Below are 25,325 nucleotides of genomic sequence, written 5' to 3'. Positions count from 1 at the left end.
GAGGTGTTTATGGTGTGGAGGAGATGCCAGTGACATCTCTACTTTTCTGAGGTTATGCTCCAGCTTAATTAATTTCCAGTTTGCCAAAGTGGCAAGTTCTTATGAAGCTCTGGATCAACGTGGCTGAAGGTAGTCTGACCCACTTCTGCTGAACTGGAACTGATTCAGTAAAAACAGGTCAGGCCACTACAAGCTGCCCCAAGCCCTGCATGAGTGCCAGCTCCCAGCCACGTTAGCATTCCAGCTGAATCCGTTTGAACATGAGTCCTCAAAGCAGACTGACACACAAGTTAGGCTGAGCCAGGCATTGGGATGAAGGAAAGTGGAAGAGAAAACTAACATTTAGAAAAAACATAGTTTTGGGAAGTGGTTGAAACTGACACTAAACAAGAAATTAAAAATTGAACCAGCAGGTAGGTTTTCTACTCACTGGCCTTGGGCTGTAGCTCAGGATAGTCCTTGGAAAGACCTATGAATGCAAGAAAGGAGATGTGGAGCCAGCCTAGTTTGTGCTTTAAACCACGTCATAGAGATGTGGAGAGGTTCAGGTTGTGGCTAAGCATATTCAAAGAAGTCTTTTGCTAGCCCAAAGTAATGTGCAGTGAAATGGGGCAGGTGGGATTAAAATCTGCCCTTGCCAAACATTTGCTTTGAATATTGGCTGAATAATAGGTCCATTGAGTTGTTCATATTGTTATAAACTTCTTAGAAAGCAAAAATTATTTAAAAGGAAATGTGGCAAAAAAAGAGCCTGCCTCTCTTAACTCTCATATTGACAAGTATGTCTTTCCCCTTCTCCACAGCTCCTCCAGCAATCAGTGGAACTATTAATTAACCTGAGGGCAGTCTGTTGCAAGCACAGCAGGATCCGTGCAAGGGGGTAGGGGATGAGCTGGTTGGAGGCTGATGAAGATCTGGGCTTGCATTCCAGCAAAGATGTCCACAAAGGGACATGTTTCCCCCTAAGGAGCTATCAGGTCACACTGACACCGCTGCCTTCTACCATGGGTGTTTTTCAGCCTGTATCAGTCATCCATAGGACACAGCTCTTTTCATACCATCTTCCCAAAACAGGGCTGAGGTTCGTATGCAAATACTGCCTGTCTGTCAGTGTTCCTAGCTGTGCCTGTGGTGGGTGCTGATTCTCAGGTGAACTACAGACCAGCGATTAAACACGCTCTCATACCACTGGTGAGCAATCACAGCACACCAGTTTGGACAACCATGTGTTCTCACTGAGCCCTGTTGTACCGTGCAGTAATTAAAAAGTCATGAGTCCTATTTAAATATAGGGCATTCTGTCCTAAACCTCCAAATGCCTGTGGGTGTAAGTAAGCTCACTCTCCGAGGATGTTCCCTGGTTTGTGTACATACACCAGCTTCATCAAAAGGATGGAGGAAATGCCAAATCCAGATATATGAATTGCCCTTTTTTTTTTTTAAATACATCACTGATCAGTCCAGGGATGGCAAAATTAATAGTAATGAGCTAATTACTATACCAGCTGCCTACAAAGAGGGGTCCTGTAGGCAGACTCCTTCTGCCCATTTGCCTGCTGGTTAAACCACCACTCTAGAAATTATAAAACAAAACTTTTTTCCCTTTATAAACATCTATCAGCGTCACCTTTATATGGCCCACAGCACCAACACTGCCTGACTTTTAAGTTCTCAAAATCCAGCCAGAATCTCCCCTAGCACATTATAACACATTTTACTGGCTTGAGCAGGGTAAAACACAGCCGTGTCCTCAAACGGATGGCTGCTGAGCTCCAGCAGCCTCTGCACGAGGCCGGGCACACCATCTGTGTGCCCCCCAACGTCCGAAGCCCGTTCACAACTGCCAGCCCTTTGAAAAGCCAGCCTGTTTCTCTGATTGATTCACTTTTTAATGAACTGGGAAAGCCTGTGAACTTAAACCCTGACACCTCCACCTCCCTCCCGTCCTAGCCATCCCTGCAGCAATGTACTGATTATATTTCAAGTTATTATGGGATTAATACAGCTGCCCCCAGTGCCTCTTTCCCCTGAACTTCATCAATAAAAGTTGTGTACTACTCTTACTCCAGTTAGTTCAGTTTATTCCTGAATCTCTCCCTATAACCTGTGATGTGTCGGCAAGGCTGTATCATATCAGCCCTTCAAAGCTGCCAGCGCTGCCAGCGTTTAAAACCTACTTGTGTCACGGCCTTGCATAAGCTTTGTGTATTTAAGAGGACATCTTGAGCTTTGCTATGCACTGTATCAGCTCTGTAAGTGGGTAGCACATACTTAGCACTATTAAAAATAATGAAATAAGATAATCCACCAAAAAATTAAATAGATTGTGCCACTGTCATCTTTCTTTGAATTCACAGTAGAGCTATAAAAAAACACTCTACACAGACAAGTTCAGTAGAAGAAAAAAAAAAGGATAGGGGGAGCAAAAGATCTGGGCCAGCATAATCCAGTTTTTCACCAACAGCATGTCTTTATACAGTACAAGCTTTAGGTTTACTTTTTTTGTTGGTGTTATAGGTTGGGTTTTTTCCCCCCAAGAATCCTATTTTCTAAAAACATCATTAAAAATTTAATTAACTGGCTTATTCTTTGGAAAGTCTGCAATTGTTTACAAAAGAATTGCCACACAAGCTGCCACCTTCGACTGTGTTGAAGCAGGAAGTTATGCTCTTGTTTACAACTGTGCATCAATTTCACAATATATTTAGTTTTGGTACAAGTTACATACAAAAGTCTTACTGAGCTTAATGTTGCAGCAAATAACACATATAGTAAGCAAGTAGGATTTATCACTGGCTGTAATGTCATAGCACATATCCTAAATATATACGGTGAATGATATATACACATACACATGCAAACAAAATGGTAATATATTTAGTTTAAGAAGTGATGAATTGTGCTTGCTTTCATTATTGTCATTTTGTGTGTAGGAGAATGGAGATCAAGCACATCCATGCAAAGGGTGGCTGGTTGGGATCGCATCCTTTAAGCAGCATAGTCACCCATGAGCGGGATAGAGAAGAAACAGCACTTTGCTACCCATGGCATGAGACAGGTAGTCCCTCAGGAGTGAGGGACCCAGTGTGGATGGTGGGATACAAACAAATTCCATGGACTCCTAAGATGCTCCCAAAAAGCACAAAACATCTATCCAGCTAAAAGACTTGCCCAAAATGTTTTATTCAAGCTTTTTTCTTAAAGAAGGAAGTGGCAATTTTCTCTTTTAAATTCAGTTTTCTTCCCCCCACCCCCCCTTTTGGTCTCTCCCACAAACACAGAGGCCAGAAGGCTATGCTTAAATAATTCATCTACAAATTTGCAATATCTTTTTGAACTATAGCAATTAAATGGAAAATAGAAAAATCAGCTCAGCATCCTGTTTGGATGTAATTAAAGGTATAATCTGTTCCATTTGAATACTTCAGTGCTTACCCTTCTTAAAACAACAAATAAGAATAGTAGCTCATTTGCAATATGGTTTTTTTCAAGTCAGCTAAAAAGACTAACTGATGAAGCAAGAATAATAATTTTTAAATGTGGCATAAGCACAAAAATACCAACTACAGCTTTTGAATGATTGCTGCAGATCTCATCTGATGAGAGTTCAGTAACAAGGGGTATAAGCTTTATGGCAAAACACTGAAGTCTTCCACTATTTGGTATCAGCATCTCGATATGGCTGATATAATTACCTATCAAATACATCAGTGGAATGCATATTAGAGGATATCCAAAAATATGTAAGTGGGATGCATATCAGCTCAGTATTTTAGGCACTGTTTGATCTTAAGGTTTTTTTCTCAGAATAAAAGACAAATACTGCATTTGTTGCCCTTTTCTTTTCTATAAGCAGCTGAAGATTTTACAGCACAATAAAGTTAGCCTATTAATGGCTGGCTTATGAGTTTTAGCTGGATTTTTACCCTCCTGCTGGACATTTCTTCACTGCTCAAAGAAATTGAAGTCAGGTGTAAAGTTAATATCTGCCTTGTTCATTTATTCATATTGTAAGCAATCAAGATTTCCCCAAATCACAGGGCAATCTCTTGCCTTTCGAGAATTAATATAGGCCCCGTTCTCTCAATTTAGTTTAACAAAACAACTGGCATAAGTTCAATGGAAGCGATGATTATTCTGAGAGGTTATGGTGAACCACAGAAGTTGTTAGCAAGAAGTTTGCTTGTAAGATCCCCTAAGAGGAAAAGTATATGGATATTTCAAAATGTAATTAAACAGCATATCCTAACGATGTGAGAAAGAAACATCCTCTGGTTTAGCTGCAGAGGAACATGGCTGCAAAGAGAGAGCTTTGGCTTGCCCAGCAGGCACTACTCCCTTAAGAGCAAAGGACAGGATGAGCACCAGAGGGGACCACTCACCGCTGTTGAGAAAGGCACCGGGGCAGGCTCTGTCCATGGGGGCTCCTTTCATGCAGCCAATCTCTCTGTGCTCAGCAGCACTGCTCCCTCATCACGGGCATTTCACTGGGTCCAGGACCCAACCAGAAAGAATAACTTTTTTCAAAATGTCAATTTTCTCTCCACTATACTCTCTCTAAAAAAATTCTTTTGGGGCAGGAATGTCTCAGGCCCCCTTTTGGTCTTAAAGCTATGGTTTGTGTGACTGTTTCAACAAAATTGTTGAGGTTTTTTTGGTTTTGTTTGGGTTTTTTAAAGTTAAATATGTAGCAGTGAATAAGAACAATTCTAAAAAGCAAAATGCTGTATTTTTTAAACATTTTGATCATTAAAAAAAAAATTCAATTTTCAAGCTCAGCATTTGTAAGCTGAGGTGAATAATGTAGCAGAGAACCAATTTAAATGGATAAAATGATCACAGAAATGTATGAGCAATATTACACATGGGAACAAAATGACACAATGGTCTACAAGGCCTCTACTACAACAGTGAGTGAGAGAAGTTTAAGCTTAAATTTGTTGAAAGTTAGCACCTATTAAAATTTCCAGCCTTCCTGGGGGCACATGCTTTGCTGTTTGAAAGCCCAGGCTCTTTTCAGGACCAGTCCTTCAGGGGCATGAACCCCACATAGTGTTTCTCAAGCATTGCCCTCCTGTGGGGGCCTTCAATGGACAACCTAGAGGAGAGTGGGGCAAAAAAAGCCCCAGGGGAGCCACCAAGCAGGACTAAGGCTTACACACCCAGCTACCACCTTACAGCCTATTGCCTCCCCTGAGCTGTGTAGCGTCCTGCATGCCCAAAACATTTCTGTGTACTTAACGCTAGAACTACCGTTAAAAGAAACATAACAACAGAACTTGACTTGCTAAAAATACCCACAGAGGATGAGGGGAAAAAAATTCCCCAACACAGTAGCGTCTGTCTCCAGTAAGCAGGACTTTTTCAGGTCTTGGGCTTAGGCATAAGACCACTCTGTCTTGGGTGAATGAATTACTGACTGTCAGCCGGGCCACTTTCACTGAGGTTTAAGCACAGGCATTTTACCTGCCATTTGCCAGGAGCCCAAAGCCTGCACAGCTGGCATGTATCATGTTGTATCGTATCGCGTTATATCGTATGGTGCAGTATGGTATGGCTGCTCAGCCGCTGGCACGGGCATTTGTTACCCATGTGCCACCTGACACAGCAGTTTGCCCTGCAGCAATCACCTACCCCATGGGTCACACTCCAGGACTAGGACCCAAGCCATTTCACTCCCATAAGGAACATCTCTTTAGAGACAAGAACCTGTGTCTAAATGAAGCAATGCTTATCTCATGCATACCACAGGTGTGATGTCATCCCCTCTGGCAGAGGAACCAGGATGTCTACAGCCTCCACTGTACAAAAATGCAGGAACTAAAGTTAACATCTCAGACTTCGTTAAAATGTGGTGATAATTAAGAAATACAATTACCACTACAAAGTTAATTCCTCTTTGAGTTCTTAAAAACAAGTTTTTAATTTGCACCAAAAATTTACATTTCAGATTTCAACCATGAATGGTACAAGCTTGGCCAGGGACTTCAGGAAGTGGCTGGTAGGTTCTGCAAGGCTTGGGGGCAGGAGCACTGTGGCTTCCCAGGAATGTCACAGGCGAACAGTCACCAGCAAACCCCGGTGCACACAGGTAAGCCGATGGGATTGCTTTAAACTGTGTCATCTGTTGTACAAGTGTGAAAATAATCACCTTGTCAGATAAACTTTTGCTTTTTATTAAAAAAAAACCCCAAATTTATAAGGTAATTGATTGCTTTCTTCTAGTCTTTTATTAGTTGTGATTAAGGAGCTATAGTAGTCCTGTTTACACAGCTCTAACAAGTCAAGACCTGCAGTACGTTATTGGCTTGCGGCCCACAACTTGCTGTCCATTCTCAACAGAATCAATCTGAAGTTGAAAACATCCCCTGTAGGAAGCGTACACATCCCTGCTCATACAGGAACAGAAACAGTAATAACTTCAGGTCCTGTAAGTTGCAAGTTCAACTTACAGAGATCAGCCCTGACTTGTCATTGCTCTCAGCATGTTCGTGATGAGATCAGAGCACTTCACGGAGGACTCACACTTCCAGCTTGACAAGGGACAGAGGTGAGGGTGTTACACTTTCCTGTTACTCACCACTCACTGCAGCAATGAATTGAGAGCTCCTCGCTGTTTAACATGCAGTCAAAGCACTGCCAATCTAAAATGGCTGATCAGTAATACTTTAATTGCAGTTTCATAGAAACAAATTGCTATTTAATTGCAATAAGCTTGTCTGTGGCTTAGCTGGACTGACAATAGGCATCCACCTGGTAGTAACAGTAACAAGCAGCAACAAGGGTTATCTGGTACTGCACACACAGTAAGCTCTGGCAGTGCCATCAGACCCAGAACACATAATTTCCCACTGAATGAATATAATACTTAAAAAAAAATTATACACATGAAATGTCTTAATCTCAATTTTATCTGTTATCCTTGCAAAAAGCCTCACGCTTGACATACAACTACCAGCCAAATAATTTGATAAAATATTTAAATTTAAATGATCTTTTGAAATCACAGAATCAGGTCGGAAAAGACCTCTGCGATCATCAAATCCAACCTATGACCTAACACCACCACCATGTCAACTAGACCATGGCACTGAGTGCCTCGTCCAGTCTTTCCTTAAAACATATTAAGGCGCAGTGACTCCACCCCCTTGATAGCCAAGGCATACCATGCCAGTATCTGAGTTAGTTGTTTGGTTTTTTTTTTTTAGTATTTACCCTAATATTAGATGATGCAAATTTTATCAGGGTTAACTAATAGGAAAAAAGGGAGACAAACTCAGTGTGGTTAATATTCTAAAGATGTGACTTGATTTCATAAGCTAATTTTGGTAAGACATTCTCATTTTATATTTCATAAGATACTGCATAACCTGTTAAAATATTTAAAGATAAATCATGTAGGACTGAAAAGACAGTATCTTGTTGCAAACAGAATTTGGTTTGGAAGGGCTTAATGTCCCACTGCCTGCCAGGATGCGTAAATCTCATAACTAGACAGCTGGATAGGTAAAAACATTAAACCCATTTACAGGGCAATCTTTTTACAAAATTGTTTCATTAATAAGAGTGACAATTTATATGATTGAGACGTTTAGATGCAGTATAGACAGAGCATTTTATCCAGGTTCACGAGGATGATTTCAGATTAGTAGTATTTCCTTTGATTCTTTTTTTAACGTTCATTTTTGAAAGCAAGAGAAGCTCTTACTGAATGATTATTTGTATGACTTTTCAGCAGCACTAAATGCAGAGGGTGTATTTCAGCCTCAGTGCAGCAAATACATGTGATAAAAGGTGAACAAGTACGTGTTTTTCTTTACAGATCTCCTAAAAAAAAGTGATTTTTGCACATAAGGACAAATCTAAGTGTTTCCAGTAGCCTTCTCTCCACACCTACCATCCCCATTAGAGCCTGTTTTATTGTCTGAAATGCCTCTGGTTTCAAGAAAGTGTTTTACCTAAAGCAAGAATACTACTTAAATATGTTCTATTGTATATTCATAGCTCCATTAGTCCTCCTCCAATTTAGCACATCAAAGCAAAGGCTTCATCACTTGCATGTGGATTATGCTAACATGAGTGACATTTGTAATCTTATAGGTCTGCAACTTAAGAAATGCTTTTAAAGTAAGCTATTAAATAGGTAGCTGTGCTTTACAAATGAGTCATATAATAGTTTATTTAAAGCTGTTAACGAACTTCAACCTCTACATCACTAAATGCAATACTACGTTACTTACTGGAAGTTATTAGCTATCTTCTTAGCACTTCTAGGTTATATTGGACAACCAAAAATCTGTACATGTTAGATTTAAACACTGTACCTTGAGTGCTTATAGTGAAAGAATAGAAAAAGATGTCTACAGTCTCACTAATACTTGAATTCTATATTCATATGACTTCAACTGTCTTTTCAAAGATATTGAAGCAGTACAATTTGCAGGACTACCTAAAGACTTTAATGCCAGATCAAAAAGCTTAGAAACTTATTTAAAATACACATTAGGTGCATGTAATTAAAAAAGTCAGTCAATCATTTATGTTGTGCTTTTTATGTTATGCAAGTACTCTTCTGTCTGATACTGTACATTACTGCATTTTCTTTTCTCTGAAACAGTGCTTCTTCCTCAAGCACTGAAGTGTTAAAAGAAGAAATTCAGCAGCCCATCAACATACTAGAGGTCATGAAGTAGAATTTGAAACAAAAATATCTGCTGTCGGTTGTTTAGACAGACAAATCTATAAATCAGCTTTTTTGTGTATCGGCATCACAACAAAAATAAGTCAAGCTCACTCTGTAACCAAGCATGCTGAGCAGTGAACATCTCAAAAACAGAATTAAAAAATATAACATAATGATGTGTTCCAACTGTATTAGTTTCCTATAAAAGTAGAGTAGTTGTTAATATTGATTTGCTATTAATTGCAGGAGAGGCACATTTGGTGCTTGCAGTTTCCTGACTGAAGGCATACAATGCACAGCCATAGATCCATGTTAATATTCTTGCTAAAAACATGAAGTGTCAGATTTTTTTTCCTCAAAATTATTCTGCACAGCTCTACCACCAAGCAGCTGATGGGAAAAACACAAAAAAAAATGAAGTTGGTCCCTTTCTAAGCTTAGAGGTGGATTTGTTGCTTTGTGGGGAGGTGGTTTTTGTTTGTTTGCTTTCAGAGAACAGATCATATTTGAGATCAGCCAGTTCTCAGAAATAGCCCAGGAAACATGTTTTTCTTTCCTTAAGATTATCAGTGTTGCAAAGTTAAGTCTCTTACCACAGCAAACACAACTTTATGTTGTTCAGATCAGAATAGCTATTGTATTCCTTTTTATGAATACTCAATTCTAGTCCTCAGCATGAGGTACAAACATTTCTCTGGTTTTTATTTTTTGACCTCTTATGGTACATACATACCCTCTCATGGTTGCATGCTCAGAGACAAATGCACACCCTTAACACAGGTGATTTGGAAGGAAGGAACTGAATAGAAAGATACCACAGTACCCATATGTGTACTGAATTCACTGCAATGTGAATTACAACATACTTGCTGTACCAGAATTAAGAATCTCCATGAAAAATAAATTTGAATTAGTGCTGTGCTCTGTATCCTTGCCAAAGGTAACACGGTCAAGTAGTTTAACGTATTCTTTACTGGCATAAGAAAAAAAAAATCCAAACCAAAAAGCTACTTTTAAAGGTAATTGACAATTAAGGTAACAACTGTGTAAGACAGAGTTGCGGAATAATGTTTTGAATGTAATTTAAAAAAAAAAAAAAAGCAAAGCTTCTAAAACCCATACTCAATTCAGTTTTGTTTGTTTTACTTTTTATTATTTAAATACACCATACTAGAGCAAATGTCTCTGAAAATATCACAAATAAAAGATTTTTCTTCATTCAGCAAATTAGAAGTAGGTGAAAATTTCTACACAGTAGCTGCTATGAGCCTGACTTTTTTTTTTCTTTTTTTTCTTTTTTTTTTGCCATGGGAAGTAGCAACATTAGGACAAAAACACTTACATGCATACATACATTGTATTTTACAGAGATACAATAAAAGTGTTTGTGATAGAATATCACAAAAGCCACATCTTTATCTCATGTTCAGTTTGATTGAAACACATTTCCTTACAACACTTAAATATACAAAGAGCAAATAGAATGTTGTTAAGGTAAAACACAGGGTACAAACTGGCCAGTGCCCTGCTAATTGTTAATGAGGGTAGAAAGCAGATTTCAATGCTTCTTTTAATTAGCTTCATTAGTCATCTTCCCCACCCACCCCCCCCAAAGATGTCCTCCGGTGGATCTTTTTTCATTTTCTCTACAGTCTCCCATTAGCCCAGGTTCATGGAGTCCTTAATGTTCATATTCAGTCATTTTAATACACCAATAAATGTGGGAAGGGCAATCAAGAATAAAGAAGGTGCAATGGTATGGAGCTGGCATTGATGCTAGCTACAAAGGTGACTTGTCTACTTGGAGACATGGGATCCATCTGTGATGAACAAAATTTGAGATGAAGGCACGCATTCTGCATTACTCTGACCTTTTAGCAGACCTGTAAGAAATAAAAATGGGTATCTTAGCTAAATTTGAGATAGGAAACTACAACATGACTGCTTTTGTCTTTTCCTTATTCACTAATCTCTTTTTTATTAGACTACTTTCCAACTGTGACTTGATTAAGGCTTTCTACACTATCCATTCACACTGCTAATGTTTCAACTTCAAATAGCAAAAAGCAAACATTTTCCACAGTTTCACTACTAAAAAAAGCAGACGGGAAAAAAAGAGTCTACAACAAGAAGGTGTACTTTCTGGTAACAAATCGTACAGTGAATAAGGTGGTTTTTCTGGGCCCCCTTTAAAAGGGAAGAACCATTATGCAATGCCTTTGAAGAAGCAAGTAATATGATCTTATAATTGGAAGAAATAGTGTGTAAAGCAAATACAAAGTACAGCCAATATCCTCCCAAGGCAACTTCGGCTAATATGCTGCATTGCACAAGAGCTAAATATAGATATTTCAAGATTTCCCCCCCATTTAAATTCCTCATCTGGTGCGTTAGTTAATGTTACATAAACATTTTAATATATGAAGTCAAACATGTGCTTTCACACTGGTGTTAATGAATTGTGATAATTAAAAGTGTCTAACTCAATAAAAATCTAAACTTTCATGGGTAAAATAGAAATGATCATCCATAGTCTTCAAATACAATCTGTTTGCAATTACCAAAATGAAATAATATATATTAGATTTTTATGGCTTTTAAATGACATTTTGCGCTTCCCAGGAAGTTCTTTTTTCAGCCTTTCTCTAAGTTACTAAAAGCCTGAGGTCTATTAGTAACTGCAACCCCCCACTTTCAAGCTAATTAAAGTAGTAGAGGCTTGGAGGTTTAATTCCCCAGAGCTGAAGCTCAGTGTGAGAAAGGTAATTTGTCTGTCCAGAACAAAGATTAGGGAGCAGCCAGCAAGCATATTTAATAAATGAGCATCAAATATCTTCTACTATGGACACAGACAACACCAATTATGTAACTACAAGGGAATTGTTGAGTGATATGTAAACTAGGAGATTTTTAAGATCTTCTCAAAGAGACGTAATATAACTCATACTTTATTTAAAAGTACAGAAGCTGAAGGCAAGCATTTGTTATGAACACTGCCAACTGGTGGAAAATTTACACTTTTAGTAGGTGGTAATGCTGTTGCAAACACGAAATACTAGAGGAATACTATGAGTACCAAAAAAAGCACAGAGAATTCTTGACAATACAGCCCCCTTCAAATGAAACAGCACACAGGACATCACAAACCAAGTTTTCACCCTGCAGGCAAGCAGTACCAAGTTTAGAGAAAACAGGGTTTTTTCCAAGCTACACGGCAAGTAATGGGAAGTTATAATATAACGTGTGAATTGCCTCAGGGAGGCAAAAGGTGGGAATGGCCAACATCAGGGCATTTGCCTCCTTAAAAAGAAGAGCAAGGTTTTAAACCAAGTTAAGCCACGGAACCCTTTCTGCCTGCACCAGTCACCTGTAAATTGTATTAAGACAACAGTAACTTCGTAACTGTCACCTTCACATGCACAATGAAAATATGTTTTAATGCTGGGAGATTTCTTTGGTTAAATAAAAAACCTGTGGATATTCTGCTATGTCTATAATCTGTAGTGGTAAAATAACCCGGAGACTGAATTGATCTTTAATGCTTAATAAAAAGTATCTGTTACAGCCAATTCTGTTACAGTGGAAGAACATTTTTAATCAGCAGCCCTAAAACATGCAGCTTTCTGGAAAACATCTCTGATGTTATAACCTTTAGACTGTTAAAAAAGCAAAATAGAAAGCACAACTCTCCTGGCACCTGCCCCTGTAGCTTCCAAAGTTCTAGAAACCTGACAAATCCATGAATTGTGTCAACTTGTCTCCTTAGCTATATTTCAGTTTTCTGGGGCTTGGGTGCTCTGCAATTCCCTATGAAAGCCAGAAGGAGAACTTCGACCAATTTCTAGAGAGATTGTATTATAAAGAAAAAAACCCTCAAACAATAATCTCTCCCCTCAATCTTCTCCCTAATACCTGCTCATCTGCCTCAGCAGTGACTGCAGCAACGCCGTTAACAGGCAGTGACAGGAACTAATAAAAACCTGTTCTCACTATTTTCTCTGCATTTAGTTTCTACCAGGTGCCTACAGTCAGGAGCTCTGCAAGCCCAATCCAGTTTCACTTCTCTTTTCCATATTCTATATTGCTCATCATGTCTACTGCTTTTATTGCAACTAAATCATTTTTATGTTTTGCTAAGGCATAGTAAGAAACTGATAAAACTAAATGACAATTTAGACACCTATTTGAAGTTACATTAAACTTTACATTCGTAGAAGACAAGTGGATAAACCACTCTCAGAATGGCAAACCTTTTACTGCAGTGTATAAAGATGAATGGTTTTACCTATATTTTGAAATGGGATACCTATAAATATTCATTTTACAGAATCACTGCTAGCTAGTCTATATTACAGATTTGTTTCATTAAAATTCACAACAGTATAAATCTATGAATCTTTAACTGTATTTGTACTTCCTTGAGATGAGGCTGCACATTCTCCTCCAGTCTTAATTATCTTTGTTCTGCCTAACTATATAGCATTTTTGTCCTCAACTCTCTCATCACCTCGATTGACAAATTAAGTAAACAAAAAAGGTCCACGTTTTATTTTGATGTAATTACATTCACTGTATAAGATTTGAAAGAATACTTAAAATTAATCAGTAAATTTATGCACAGGAAAAAAAAGCAAACACAGATATTGAAATGTAGCAACATAAAAAAAAAAAATCATGTAACTTAAAGAAGTTTCTGTTTTCTCAGACATATTCTTCCGCTGACTAAAAACATACAAAATATACTGTATACTAAAGAATAGATCAGCCTAGCATTTGTCCCAGATTTTTTTTAATCTTCTAAATTCCTACTTGCAGATAAATGTTATTTTTTGTGATCCTTACAGACATTAATGAAGTTCCTATTGTAAATCTATAAAGAATTACCAACTGAAGTGTGCACTTTTTGTTTCATTGCAATAACTCAGTGCTGTGTGATTGCCTGGGTTAATGATGAAAAAGTCAAATATACTATCAGAGCTGATGGAAAAATCTATCACCAATCTGAAATTAAAATTCATCTGTGGTCAATAAGATTTAATATCCATGCAAGTGGCGCTGTAAAGAGTAAATGAATCAATGTCATCAATACATAATCAGTATGAAATATGATGTGAATAAAATTATGTGCAAGAGTCATACATCCACTCTTTTCTGGACCAGGGTGGAATGAACAGTCTCTTAACTCAAGGTTGACAGTAATTGTTACAAATTAGGCACAGCAGTTATCAAAATGCACTCACTTGCATAGCTTTAGGACTTATTAAGGAGATTAAAATAGATCTAAAACTATCTAGTTTCAGAGTTACAAGACAACTGTTGATCAGAAATTTTTTTCTTCTTCTTCGCTATATGATTTGTACAGTCATTATTTACTCATTTAGCTAGAAACCAAGAGCTATCAACCACAGAGATATACAATCTCTAGTTGAGCTATTAGTGTTATGGAGCGATAAGAAAATAGCATTTTGATTTTTAAATCTGAGTTATGACATACAAACCAGACAAGAAAATACTTCTGAAAGAGTATCCCAGCATGCTTCCTCAACTAAAATCTTAGTAATTAGGTAAAATACATTGGTTTAGTCCAGGAACCTTCTCTTTACAAGATATTTATTTCCATATTAAAGGATCTAATTTTCCTCCCTCAGAAACGGCTCTCTTGTAGCCCTTAATTTCAAGATTATAAAATAAAATACTTCTCTTTCTTAGGAGTTTGTATTAATGTATGCTCTCCATTTCGCTTTGTACATAAGGAGTTCAACAGCTGTACAGATGCGTGTGCACAAACCAAAATAAATTGACTCACCCTATATACCATATTTAAAAGGTTAGTATTTTCTCCCCATGCCCTGTGCCTAAATAACTTAAGGCAAGTTCAGCTACTTAAAGGTCTCCTTGCAGGGGTGGGGAATGTCCACTATTAGAATGAAAAGAAATTGATCTTCATTTAGCTCTAAGAAAGCTTATTAGTAATTGTGGAGTATTCACCTTCTGGTCTGGCAGTAGTGGATTACTCTGAAGTGAATTCAAATGGCCATTGATGAGAGCTGTAGGTCTATCATGTTCACAAAATAAACTGCCATTGATGTAGTGAAACCGATCTCCGGGGACCAGGCGATTCCGGCAGGTAGAGCATGTAAAACACTGAAAAAGGAAAGAGACAGCAAGTGAAACTACAGCACAAATTAAGTATGCTGCAGGTTTGAAAATTACACTTCAGAGACTGCAAGTACAGTTGAGATATGGAGCTGCTTGGTTTCTAGTTCTCCAAATATGGCATTGGTCTTACCTGTTGGGACTATGCAGTACATAACTCACGTATAGTTTTACCGATTATGAGGGAACAAAGCTACACACTAAGGAAAGTTTTATAATAGATGCTCATATTTCTAGTTATTGTTTTGCATTTCATTCATAAGCAGATGCAGATTTTACACTAAAGAAGCACAGCAGTACTAATCAGCTACTAAAAAAAATATACAGCAAAACCCCTCACCTTAAGATGATAGACGTTGCCCTGTGCCCTCATGACCAGCTCACTAGCAGGAATGGACTGTCCACAGGCACTGCAAGCACCACTGTTTCCAAATAACCTGAAACAGAGGTGATGATCGTGAATAATTTAATACACAGAAGACTCTCAGCATTTTTGCACATCACTGCCATGGTTTATTACACAACTATTTTAGACTTCTGACCCCCATCTTCCAACTTGCTTACGTGTCATAATATGAAAAAGTATATTTTTGTGTAACAACTGGTAGCTTCACCCTACCTTGGATGTGGTTACACAGGATTTAATCAGAAATATTGACTTACACCTCTAGAAACACAAACAATTCTGTACTACACACATTTTATCAGATTACTGGGTTCATCATAAAAAAAAAAGATACAATTCATGACTGGAGTTTAAATGCATTGTGTCCTTGAAATTATATGAAGAACTCTTTTGTACTTTAATCATATCTTGAGATATGAGTCATCAAAAGGGTTAAGAGGATTTGATTGTATATCTAAGAAGACATCATGCTCAGTGTATTGAAACTCCAGTAAACCTCCATCAGTGCAGAGTTTCCATTAGAAACTCTCTGCTATCCAGGTTGATATATAATGTGTATGGGTTAACCTTTTCAATCATGGTGTCAACACTTTAGATTTGCCTCTGCTCATCTCTTTCATCCTAACCTTCTCTCTCTCTTGATAATGAAATGCTTGCTCCAACTTCCCTCTATCTGCTCCTGAGTCCACAATTTAGATTACTTCATCTCTGCTAGCAACAAACTGAATGAAATTTCGATTTGAGCAGAAAGTAATTTACCGGGATCTGGACCCATTTGTCATCATATCTCTCTGGGTGTTTGCTGTATCACTGCAGTTTTCCTATGCAATCAAATGAGACCACAACATCTGCCATTGGGGGGGGCACACGCAGTGGGGGGAAGGGGGAATAGGCAGAAGAGTGGTGAAGAAAAATATATACATAATTCTTCAAATCTATTTAAAGGCACAACGCATCGATTCAAAATATAATACAATAATGATTATTGAGTTCTACTTTCACGGGCTGTGTTAGCTAGAATTAGAAAAACCTTTATTTGCTTTTGCGCGAGTCTCTAATAGACACAAATATTTATAAAGACTACCACAATTCATTTCACAGTAAAAAAGGAAACTGAACTAGCTGGCAGGGTCACAGACCCACTTTTCTGCACGATGGAAAACATAGTAATAGGATTTACAAATTAGTGTATTGGTGTCATAATAAATATTAATATTTGCATCTCCTTCCTGTCCAAATAAAGTCATAAAATTCTGTTTGTGTCAACCTAGGACACACATTACAACAGAATACCCGTAATCTGAATGATTGCAGTGTGCCTCTGTATAAAAATAATTGCTTTGAATTTTCAGAATCTGAGCTTACAGAGGAGGCTTGTCATGTTCAAACTACTAATTTGCTGTCGCCACTTTATTGAAAATAGCCTGTAAGTTGTTATTAAATGTATCGACTGAACGACAGAGAGAGTAGTAAAACTGCCCCTTAAGATGGCTTTTAATAGGAAGCTGAGAAACAAATTTTGCAGCAGAATCGATTTGAAGAGTTCAATCAAAACTCCATTTCAAAACTAATTAGTCTGAGATCCACGACACATTGACACGTTCTTGCAGAATCACAGTGGTTACAAAGGGAAAGCTGAACTAATACATTGTCAGGACCTCCCGCCAAAGGGACTGAACTGTCTGGAAACTAAAGGTCCATTATTAGGGCATCTTCCAAAATGGGACCAGTTCCGAGTAGTTACATGATGTATCAAGGTTACTTCCAAAGCTTTGCAATATGCATTTTTCTTCCTTCATTGTTACTCATAACCAAGTTAGCACTAGAAAAGGTGCACTGGAAGGGCTTCGAGAGGAGGCAGCAAGGCACTCTTACATTTCTAGAGCAAAGATACAAAAATCTAGGGTAAGGGGGTGGCACCAAGGGCACTGCTGGTTAGAGAGAGGAAGAAAGGCAAAGATGGACAGACAATGTAAGTTGTCCAGGAGAATCTGAGCCTGGTGAGCAGTCTCTCACAACCCCCCTGTACAACTGCACCACCCAACTGCAAGCACAGCTTTCGGAATGCTGATCTCATTGCACTACTTGTCTTCATTAAGCATTCATTGTTATACTATTCTCTCTGAACTAGAAGTGGTTGAATGTCTGTGAATTCTAATAAACAGAGTCAAACTAATCCAGAGGCTTTCCACACATCCTAGGTTTTCCCCAGGCATGTTTCCAGAACAATTCTGGTTTGGGAAGCCACTTCAGTTGAATATTCTGCTAAAAGTCCTAAAAATTACTTACAAATTCAGAACACCTTTTCACTTCTTTGTATTATTTACCAGGAAAATTAAGCTTATTTTTCCTTCTCTACTGTTATGAATGGTTTTATTCTGTAATACCATTAACAGGAAAAAGGTTTTATCTTTAAAAAAACTGTTATTCCTCCTTACCAGTAAAGGAAGTCTTCCATAGTAACTATTCTTTACTGAAAAAGTTGTTTCACATGGTTTCTGGGAGGCTGGAGAGCTAATTATCTAACCAGGGGGACTGTCCAGGACAGTATTTGATTTAAAAGGCTTGAGGCTTTAGGTGCTCAATTAAGTAGCTATTGGTCTCAGACTGGACTTTAATGGGCTCTTTTCTCTTTAACTGCAGCAATGGGTAGAGATACCCCAGGTCAGGCTAATTAAAGCCAGGGGACTCTTTAATTGTGATGACAGAATTGGTTTCAGTTTCCTCTTTGGGTCCTCAGTCCAAGAAGGTCATTAATATTTCAACATTTGGGCAATGCAATCAATCACAAACATCAAGAGGTTCCCTGTACGGACAAGGCAGCTCTTCTACACTTGGCAGCATTTTACTGAGCCACCTTAAATTAACTACTGTGTGCTTCCAACACAGCATTCCCCACACCCCCAAACACAGAAATGCTCCTCATTTTTTTAGTTGGTGGGGATTTTTTGGGTGGGTTTTTTTCAGAACTTTCTGTGCAAGAGTGGGAATGAAGGCAGCGAGAAACCTTTTCGGCCCAGTTTCCCGTCTTGCTGCTCAAAATTCAGCATCAGCAGAAACACATCTCTTGCAACTTGTACTAGCAAAATAAGGTTCCAGTGCTTTCCAAAATCGTGGAGACAGATTTAAGCACTCTGATTCTTGCACGACATGGTGCACATTTGTGCCCATAAACATATATCCAAGCCCTAGCAAAGAGAAATGCACATCCAGACCTACTGATCCAGAAGCAATCGGTGTTTCTGTACATTCCCTACATTTAATCTAAATTCTGCACCAGCTATATTAAATGTAACAAAGAAAGGCAACACAGAAATTACGCCTGAAGCCAAGTCCATTAAAGGTACTTCAGAATAACTAGAGACCAAGCACCTTAAAAGCACCAGAAGCTATTGATACTTAAAAGGGGGGCTGTGCATAATGGCAAGTGCTGCATTAGAGAAGGGGAAGGAAAAAAAAAGGAGGAAAAAAAAAACCAGCCAAATTACGCTTGGTTAATTCAGAGTAACAGATCTGCCCCCAAGTGAATTGGAGGCCTTGAATTAATTCTGTTATGACAAATCAAGATAAACGTTCCCCCTAAATTGCATGCGATTTAATTAATTTTTGAGATCCTGTTTTTTTTTTTTTCCTAGCTAATAGTTCACATGCTCCTGTGCTGTCATTGTGCTTGAGTGGGCAGACTTCAAAGTGATATTAAATAACCAACTATTAGATTTACCTAGCACGTCCTATTGGAAAAGTGCCATTTAATTACCTAGCCTGTTCAATTAAAGGGACAGCATTCCCTGAATATAGCAGCTTGCCGCTGATTACCAGGGAAATGAACTGGCTGCCTGGCGGCCCCCTCCCCTCCCCTGCGCGGCCCTCGGTGCGGCTCGGCCGGGCCCGGCCGCCCCCGCCCCGGGGCTGCGCCCCCGCCGCGCTGCGCGGAGCGGCCGCCCGGGGAGGGGCGCCGGGCGCTGCCCCTTTAAGAGGCGCCCGGGCAGCCTCCCCCTCTCCCCCTTCCCCACCACTCCCTGCTCTCTCTTAGAGGCCAATTTTGTTAATTAAATGTTTTGTTTGCGACGCGGCTCTCATTCATTTCGGACACGTCATTCCGAGCAGATCTAAGCCAGAGACCAGATCTCATTAGATAAAACCTATCAGAACTAAGAGAAAATGGAGGAGACACTAATTAAAGCTTTTAATTGTGCGGATTCGCTGCCACGCTGCTGCTTTATCTGGCATCTTAAGGTTGGGAGGGCTGCGCGCTCCGCTCCCCTCCCTGAGCGCGCTGCTTGCCGTGAGGAGGGAGGGGAACGGACCGGGGTTTTCACCTCCCTCTCTTTTCCCAGGAACCTTGGCCTTCAATGAAAGCTGCTGCTGTAGCTGTACGGCCAATTTGTGTTCGGGTTTTGGGAGCTGGCGGGGGGGGGGGGGGAGGGGGAAGGAGGAGCAGAGAGGGAGGGAAAGGGGAGTGTTGTGTTGTTTAAACAACAACAAAAAAACCCACATACAGCTTCAGACGGTTAAAAAGCTCATTAATAAATGGCCCCATGGTCTTGGCCCGAAGGAGTCAAGTCCCTTTCACCTGGCGCCTGCTGGACCAATCAATCTTCTTTCTCATTTTGTCAACTGTGTCTAGCATGCCCCACATCTCCAATTGAGAACTGTGCCCGTGGCTCTTGCCTGGGCAAGAATGTGCCACTGCTAAAGCCCTACGGAAAACTAAGAGGGGAAAGGATGGCAGAAGGAAAACAGAGAGACTCGCTGTCAGATGGGTGGCAGTGCCTTCACACCTGAACGCAGCCATTTCAAACAAGAAAAGGTTGAGGGCCTCACTCATGCCAGCATGACCCAGGAAGAAGCCTGCAAAGTCCGTTTCCAGCGGGAAAGCACCAAGTTAACTCAGCCTTGGCAGGACCAGACCATCCTACCCCACCTTGAGTGTACAGTGTCCAGTTCAAGTTTCACCAAGCATCTGTCAGAGTTATTTTTGCAAGTCAAATTACACAGATCTAAAGAGAAGTCAGGTGATAGGACAAGGAGATCAATTCAAACCCCTCATCTGATAAAGCATCCTATTCATAATCGCCTACATTAAAATAAACGAGTATTAATTTTTGGCAACACAAGACCAGAGGACTGCGATAAGCTTGCCTGAACTTGCCTCTGGGATACAGTGGACGCATCTTCTCTTTTTAATTAGTAGCAATCAGACATGAGGGTTTGTTTGATGGTGCTGGTCGAGTGATGAATCTGTACTATTCAGTGCATCTTAACAGTAGTGTCAATTTTTCCACTTCAAACAAGACTCTTTCCCTAACACTGTTCTGCTCTATTTAATTACAATTCTGCCAGGCTTAGGCTTGTTGCTCAGGATGATGACCAAAAAGCACCATTAACCCCCCATCATGTGCTGATTCTTTAGCATTTCTCTCTAAAAATACCCCCAAAGCTAATGAAGCTTAGGCTTCGATTCCTCAGAGATATCAAGGGACATGTTTTATCTACCTAACTTCCCAAAGCCACAGCCATGTACCAGGTCAGAGGCTGCACTATCAGAGTAACCAAGTCTTAACTCTGTCCTCTTAGACTAAGGAGATCTCTGTGCATATGGACATTCAGTACAGTCCATATCTTCTCAAACAGAACTCAAGTTTTACAACATAAGCAAACTTGCAACATTTGATGCCTGGTTTTGGTAGGGTTTTTTTCAGAAAGGAAAAAAAAGTGTAACTTTCTGGCCATCAGGGAGAAGGGAAATCCTGGGTTAACTCTTGACATTTACTGTAAACGAGAAGCCAGAAGCATTTAAACAGAATGCAATTTGTTTTAACTAAGCATTTCTGTGATGCCGGGAAGGTATGGGGCTTTTCTGTTGGTTTTTTTAATTACTGAATGTTGAAACAGAACACCTCCTTGAAGCATTCATGTGCATCAGTCTATCAAACCATTTACTCAAATTAAATGTGTAATCCTTCAAAATGCCTCCTTTTAAATTAATGAGTTTAAGTAGCTTGAGTTCACCTGAAAAGATCGTACGGGCACCTGACCTCATGAATTCTTTCTATTAATTATATTGGAAACTTGTTGGAAGAGATACTCTGCATAATCTTACTGTACCCCAACAGATGTGAGATTAGTGAGGCTTAGTTCCCCCTACCCAAATCTGTGGCATTTAAAGCAAACAGCTTCAAAAGAGAAAGAGATAAGAAATAAAGGGCACAAGCATATACCTCCTCTCCTATCTCCTGCATTTTCTATACTGAAAGTTAAGAGAAATGCCGGTTCAAAGCTTCTCTGTAACAATGCGAAGACAAACATCATACCACCGGTTTTTGCTATAAGCAGAATCGGTGGCCCTCCAACTGACGGTTAATCAGCTCTTTCACAAGGAGAACAGAGAATGAGTCATTCTGTTTCCACTCAAAGGAGTTTAAAGGTGCTTATGTAAATATCATAATTAATCAGATACTAAAGGCAGGCATTTCATTATTTAGCACCTCTGCCACAGCCTTATTTAAGCTCTACGATTTTAACATTTACCGTTCAGATATGCACACTTCTCCTTCAACACTACAACAAAGCAGATTAATTTAGCCTCTCTGATTGCTGTTTATTTTTAGTTAGGACTTGTTTTGTGCTGACAAACCACTTTAAAGTTACAGTCGTCGTTCCGCCTCCCCCCCCCCTCAACTCTTCCCTCCACTTGGCAGTCGCAACTACGCCCTGGGCTAGGCGCTAACATCCGCACCCGCACGTCTCCTCGTTCCTAATGAAGGAGCGATCCTGAGCCAGCCCACCCCTCTACCCGGCGGACACCCACGGCGAGAAATAAAGGGGGGGAAAATGGAAAGATGAAGAAAAAGGCAGGGAGAAAGGGGGAAAGTGGTCCTCGACAGCCCGGCAGTCACCTCACCTGATGTAGTCGTTTCTGCAGAGGATCATCCCGCTCTTGGTGTAGCAGGAGGTGCCGATGTCCCCCAGCTGGGCCTGGCAGCAGGAGCACTTGAGGCAGCGGCTGTGCCAGTAGCTGTCCATGGCGTAGAGCAGGAAGCGGTCGGCGATCTTCCCCCCGCAGCCGGCGCACCTCTTCCAGGAGAGGGAGCCCGCCGTGACCGGGGGCGGCTGCGCGCTGCCGCCGGGGTTCACCATGGCCTGCGCGGAGAGAGGGGCGGGGGCGGGTCAGCGCCGGCACGGACGGGACCGGCCGGAGCGGCGGGGCCGGCGCCGCTGCCGGGCCCTGCGGGGGCAGCCCCGGCCCGGGGCGCGGGGCAGGGGCGCGGCCCCGCAGCTGGCGGGGATCGGGGGGCAGAGCGAGCGCGCCCCGCCGCCCCCCCGCTCCGGGCTTGTGCAGCTGCAGCTCACAAGTCAGGAACAGTCCCAGGGTTTGTTTTGCTTATGAAAAAAAAAAAAAAAAGTGTGTGAAGAGTGGGGGGAGAAAGAAAAAAGTTGTGAAACTGGTTTTTCAGTCTAGCAGAGCCTCCGCAGGCTCAGGGCGGTAACGAGGGGCTTGGGACCGGCCCTCCAGACCTCGAGATTTTATTTTTTTGTAGTTTTATTTTGGAGACCTAAAACCACCCAGAGAAAACACTGCTGACTGAGGAGACTGGCCAGAATAATAGATCACTGAACTTTAGGACGCCTGTTAACTTCCTATACAAACATACTCAACTTTTGTCTCGCTAATCTGCCCTTGATCAGCAGTTTAAATGCTAAAGCTTTGTTACTCAAAAAAAAAAAAAAATTACCGACCCTAAGAAAGCAGCAGAGTAATGAAGTGCACCACTCCGGCTGCGGTTACTCTGGCCGCCCCCGAAACTGCTACTAAGGGCATTTTTCACTTTCTAATAAATGCTTTATGCAAGCAGGACAACCGAGAGATAATATAGGAATCAATTCATAAAGCTTACTCTAAACCGATTAATTTGTTGCCTTCAATCCAGAGTCCAATAAACTCCCGGTGTTCCTCTAGTCACTTATACTATAAAAAGATCAAGTTATTTACTGCCAATTAAGCAGCATGTTTTGTCTTTGTCCTTTGTAAGCCGTATGTGCTCATGCCGAGGCATCTGGCTATCTGCTAAGGACCTTCAGACTGATACGTCCAGAGCAGCGAGGATGAACTTTTCCTGCCACTGGCCCAACTCGGCTGCAGGAGGAGAACTGAGGCCGATTTAAACACACATTTCCTCAGAAAGAGTACCTGGAGGTATGTCCAGTGACCGCACAATAAACCAGGAGAACTGCACCAATTAAGCTGTAACAAAAACCCCGAGACTTTGGAAAGAAAACCACTCTAAAAGCCATTAGCATTGCATTTATCCGAACGCATCGTATACCTTTATGTAAATTGATTTCTGATGCATTTGTTCAAGGAATTGCCTTTTGTTACAGTTTCCAGCTACAGCCTAAATGAATCTGCATTTCCTGCTCCAAGTCTTTAAACCGTTTCCCTACGCTTTAAATCACTTCGGATATCTTAAAAGAAAGAAAAACGCTCCATGCCACCACCTTAGCCCGTCTTTGTCGAAGGCAAATATGTATAAATATAAAATGGGAAACGTTACACTGAGAAAACCATCCAGTAACCCCATTAAGCTAAAGCTCTTAAGGACAAGCAATACCTTAATGCTGATTAAATCTAAAAAGATGAATCAAGAGGACTGACCAGAAAGTGACTCCCTTGATAACTAAGGACGGGCCCTCATCAAGTTTCATTTAGAGTTGAGGGGGGGAAAGCTTTTAACTTAAATAGGCTTACTCTAGTAATTACACAGCCAAGCAATTTAGGTCCTGGGATAGAAGTCAGTGAAATAGAAAGCAGAGCTGGAACCTAGAGGCAAAATAACCCCCTCCTTTTAACAGCGTCTCTGGTGCTTTTTTAATGGAGACCAAGGGAGGGACAAGCGGAGAGCTGGCAATTTGTAGTACAAAAATGGATGCTTAATTCATGTCTTGGTTTTAATTAGGTGATTCACCGAATTTCTCCTGGATTGAAACAAAAGACCGTGTGGGGGGCAGGAAGGGAACCGGAGAGGAGAGAAATAGAGAGCTCACTTTGATCTTTTCTGCCACTGTTTCAGAACAGTGTTTACTACGGGGGAAGCGGGTGTCCCAGAGCCCAACCCCCCCCACCTCCCCGTCCCCTCCATTCACAGACGAGGCAGGCAGAGCCCTTTCCCGGCGGTAGCTGGGAAGGGGGGTAAGGAAAGGCGCTACAGCAGCGGCCGTCGCCAGGCTTTGTACGCGGGGCCGCGACAATGCCCGGGGCGCCCCGCTCCGCGCCCCTCCGCCCGGCGGGCACCGCGCACACGAACGCTGGGAAACACGGGGGAGCGACCGGCACTTCTTACCTGCTTCCCCTCTATATTGCAAAAGGCCGGGGAGCGCCGCTCGGGGTGCCTGAAGAGGTCTCCTTGCAAAGAAATAAGCACAGCGCTCGCCCTCTCGCCGGCTGCCGGGAGCGCTGGAGGGAGCCCCCCGCCCGGCAAGGGGCAGCCCAGGCTGGAAAAATATAGATATTGCTATGAGAGGCGTCTGCCCGGGTCCTTCCTCCCGCTCCCGCTTCCCGGGAGGGGAGCTGCAGAGCTCGGTCCCCGCCGCTGAGCCGCACACGCAGGGCGCCGCCGCCGCTCGCTGCTGCAATCGCCGGGCAAGTTTGGCAATGTGGCTTCACTTTGTGCCTCTTCCCCCCCGCCCTCCCACCTCCGCCCCCTCTCTGGGCTGCGGCGGCTCCCGAGCCTCCCGCGGCGCGGAGCGGGCCGGCCGCGGCCCGCCGGGGCGCCTCAGCGGAGCGGGCGGGAGCCGGCGAGTTTGAGCGGGGCTGGGCGCGGAGCTGCTGCCGGGATCCGGCGGCGGCGGCGCTGGCGGAGGGCGAGGGGCGGCCCCTCTGCCCGTCTGAGCGTGAGGGTGCGGGTGCGAGTGTGCCCGTGTGAGTGCGTGTGTGCCCGCACGGTGCGCGTGTGCCCGCTGCCCTCACACATGTGTTACTGACAGAGCAGAATCCCAACTACACTCCGGCTCGGCGCCCCCGTCAGCCCGCCGCAGCCAATCCGCCCCCGGCTTGTTCAGGCGGAATAATAAAACCTGCCA

General features: G+C 41.6%; 1 protein-coding gene across 1 annotated transcript; it reads right to left on the bottom strand.

The window, feature by feature from the left end:
- Nucleotides 1-9,819: 9,819 nt before the first annotated feature.
- LMO4 (LIM domain only 4) lies at nt 9,820-25,307 on the bottom strand. The gene is made up of 5 exons (XM_027694360.1): nt 24,587-25,307; nt 22,150-22,388; nt 15,180-15,276; nt 14,672-14,827; nt 9,820-10,566 (listed from the first exon to the last, which is right to left on the bottom strand). The coding sequence occupies exons 2-5, from the start codon at nt 22,383-22,385 to the stop codon at nt 10,558-10,560; spliced, it is 498 nt and encodes a 165-aa protein (XP_027550161.1). The 5' UTR covers nt 22,386-22,388; nt 24,587-25,307; the 3' UTR covers nt 9,820-10,557.
- Between the last annotated feature and the right edge of the window lie 18 nt (nt 25,308-25,325).

The sequence above is a fragment of the Neopelma chrysocephalum genome, unplaced genomic scaffold, assembly GCF_003984885.1.
Source record: "Neopelma chrysocephalum unplaced genomic scaffold, ASM398488v2 Primary Assembly neopelma1_97, whole genome shotgun sequence".
In the NCBI taxonomy this organism is placed as follows: domain Eukaryota; kingdom Metazoa; phylum Chordata; class Aves; order Passeriformes; family Pipridae; genus Neopelma; species Neopelma chrysocephalum.
The sequence above is the reverse complement of the archived record's forward strand: the minus strand, read 5'-3'. Positions and strand labels throughout refer to the sequence as shown.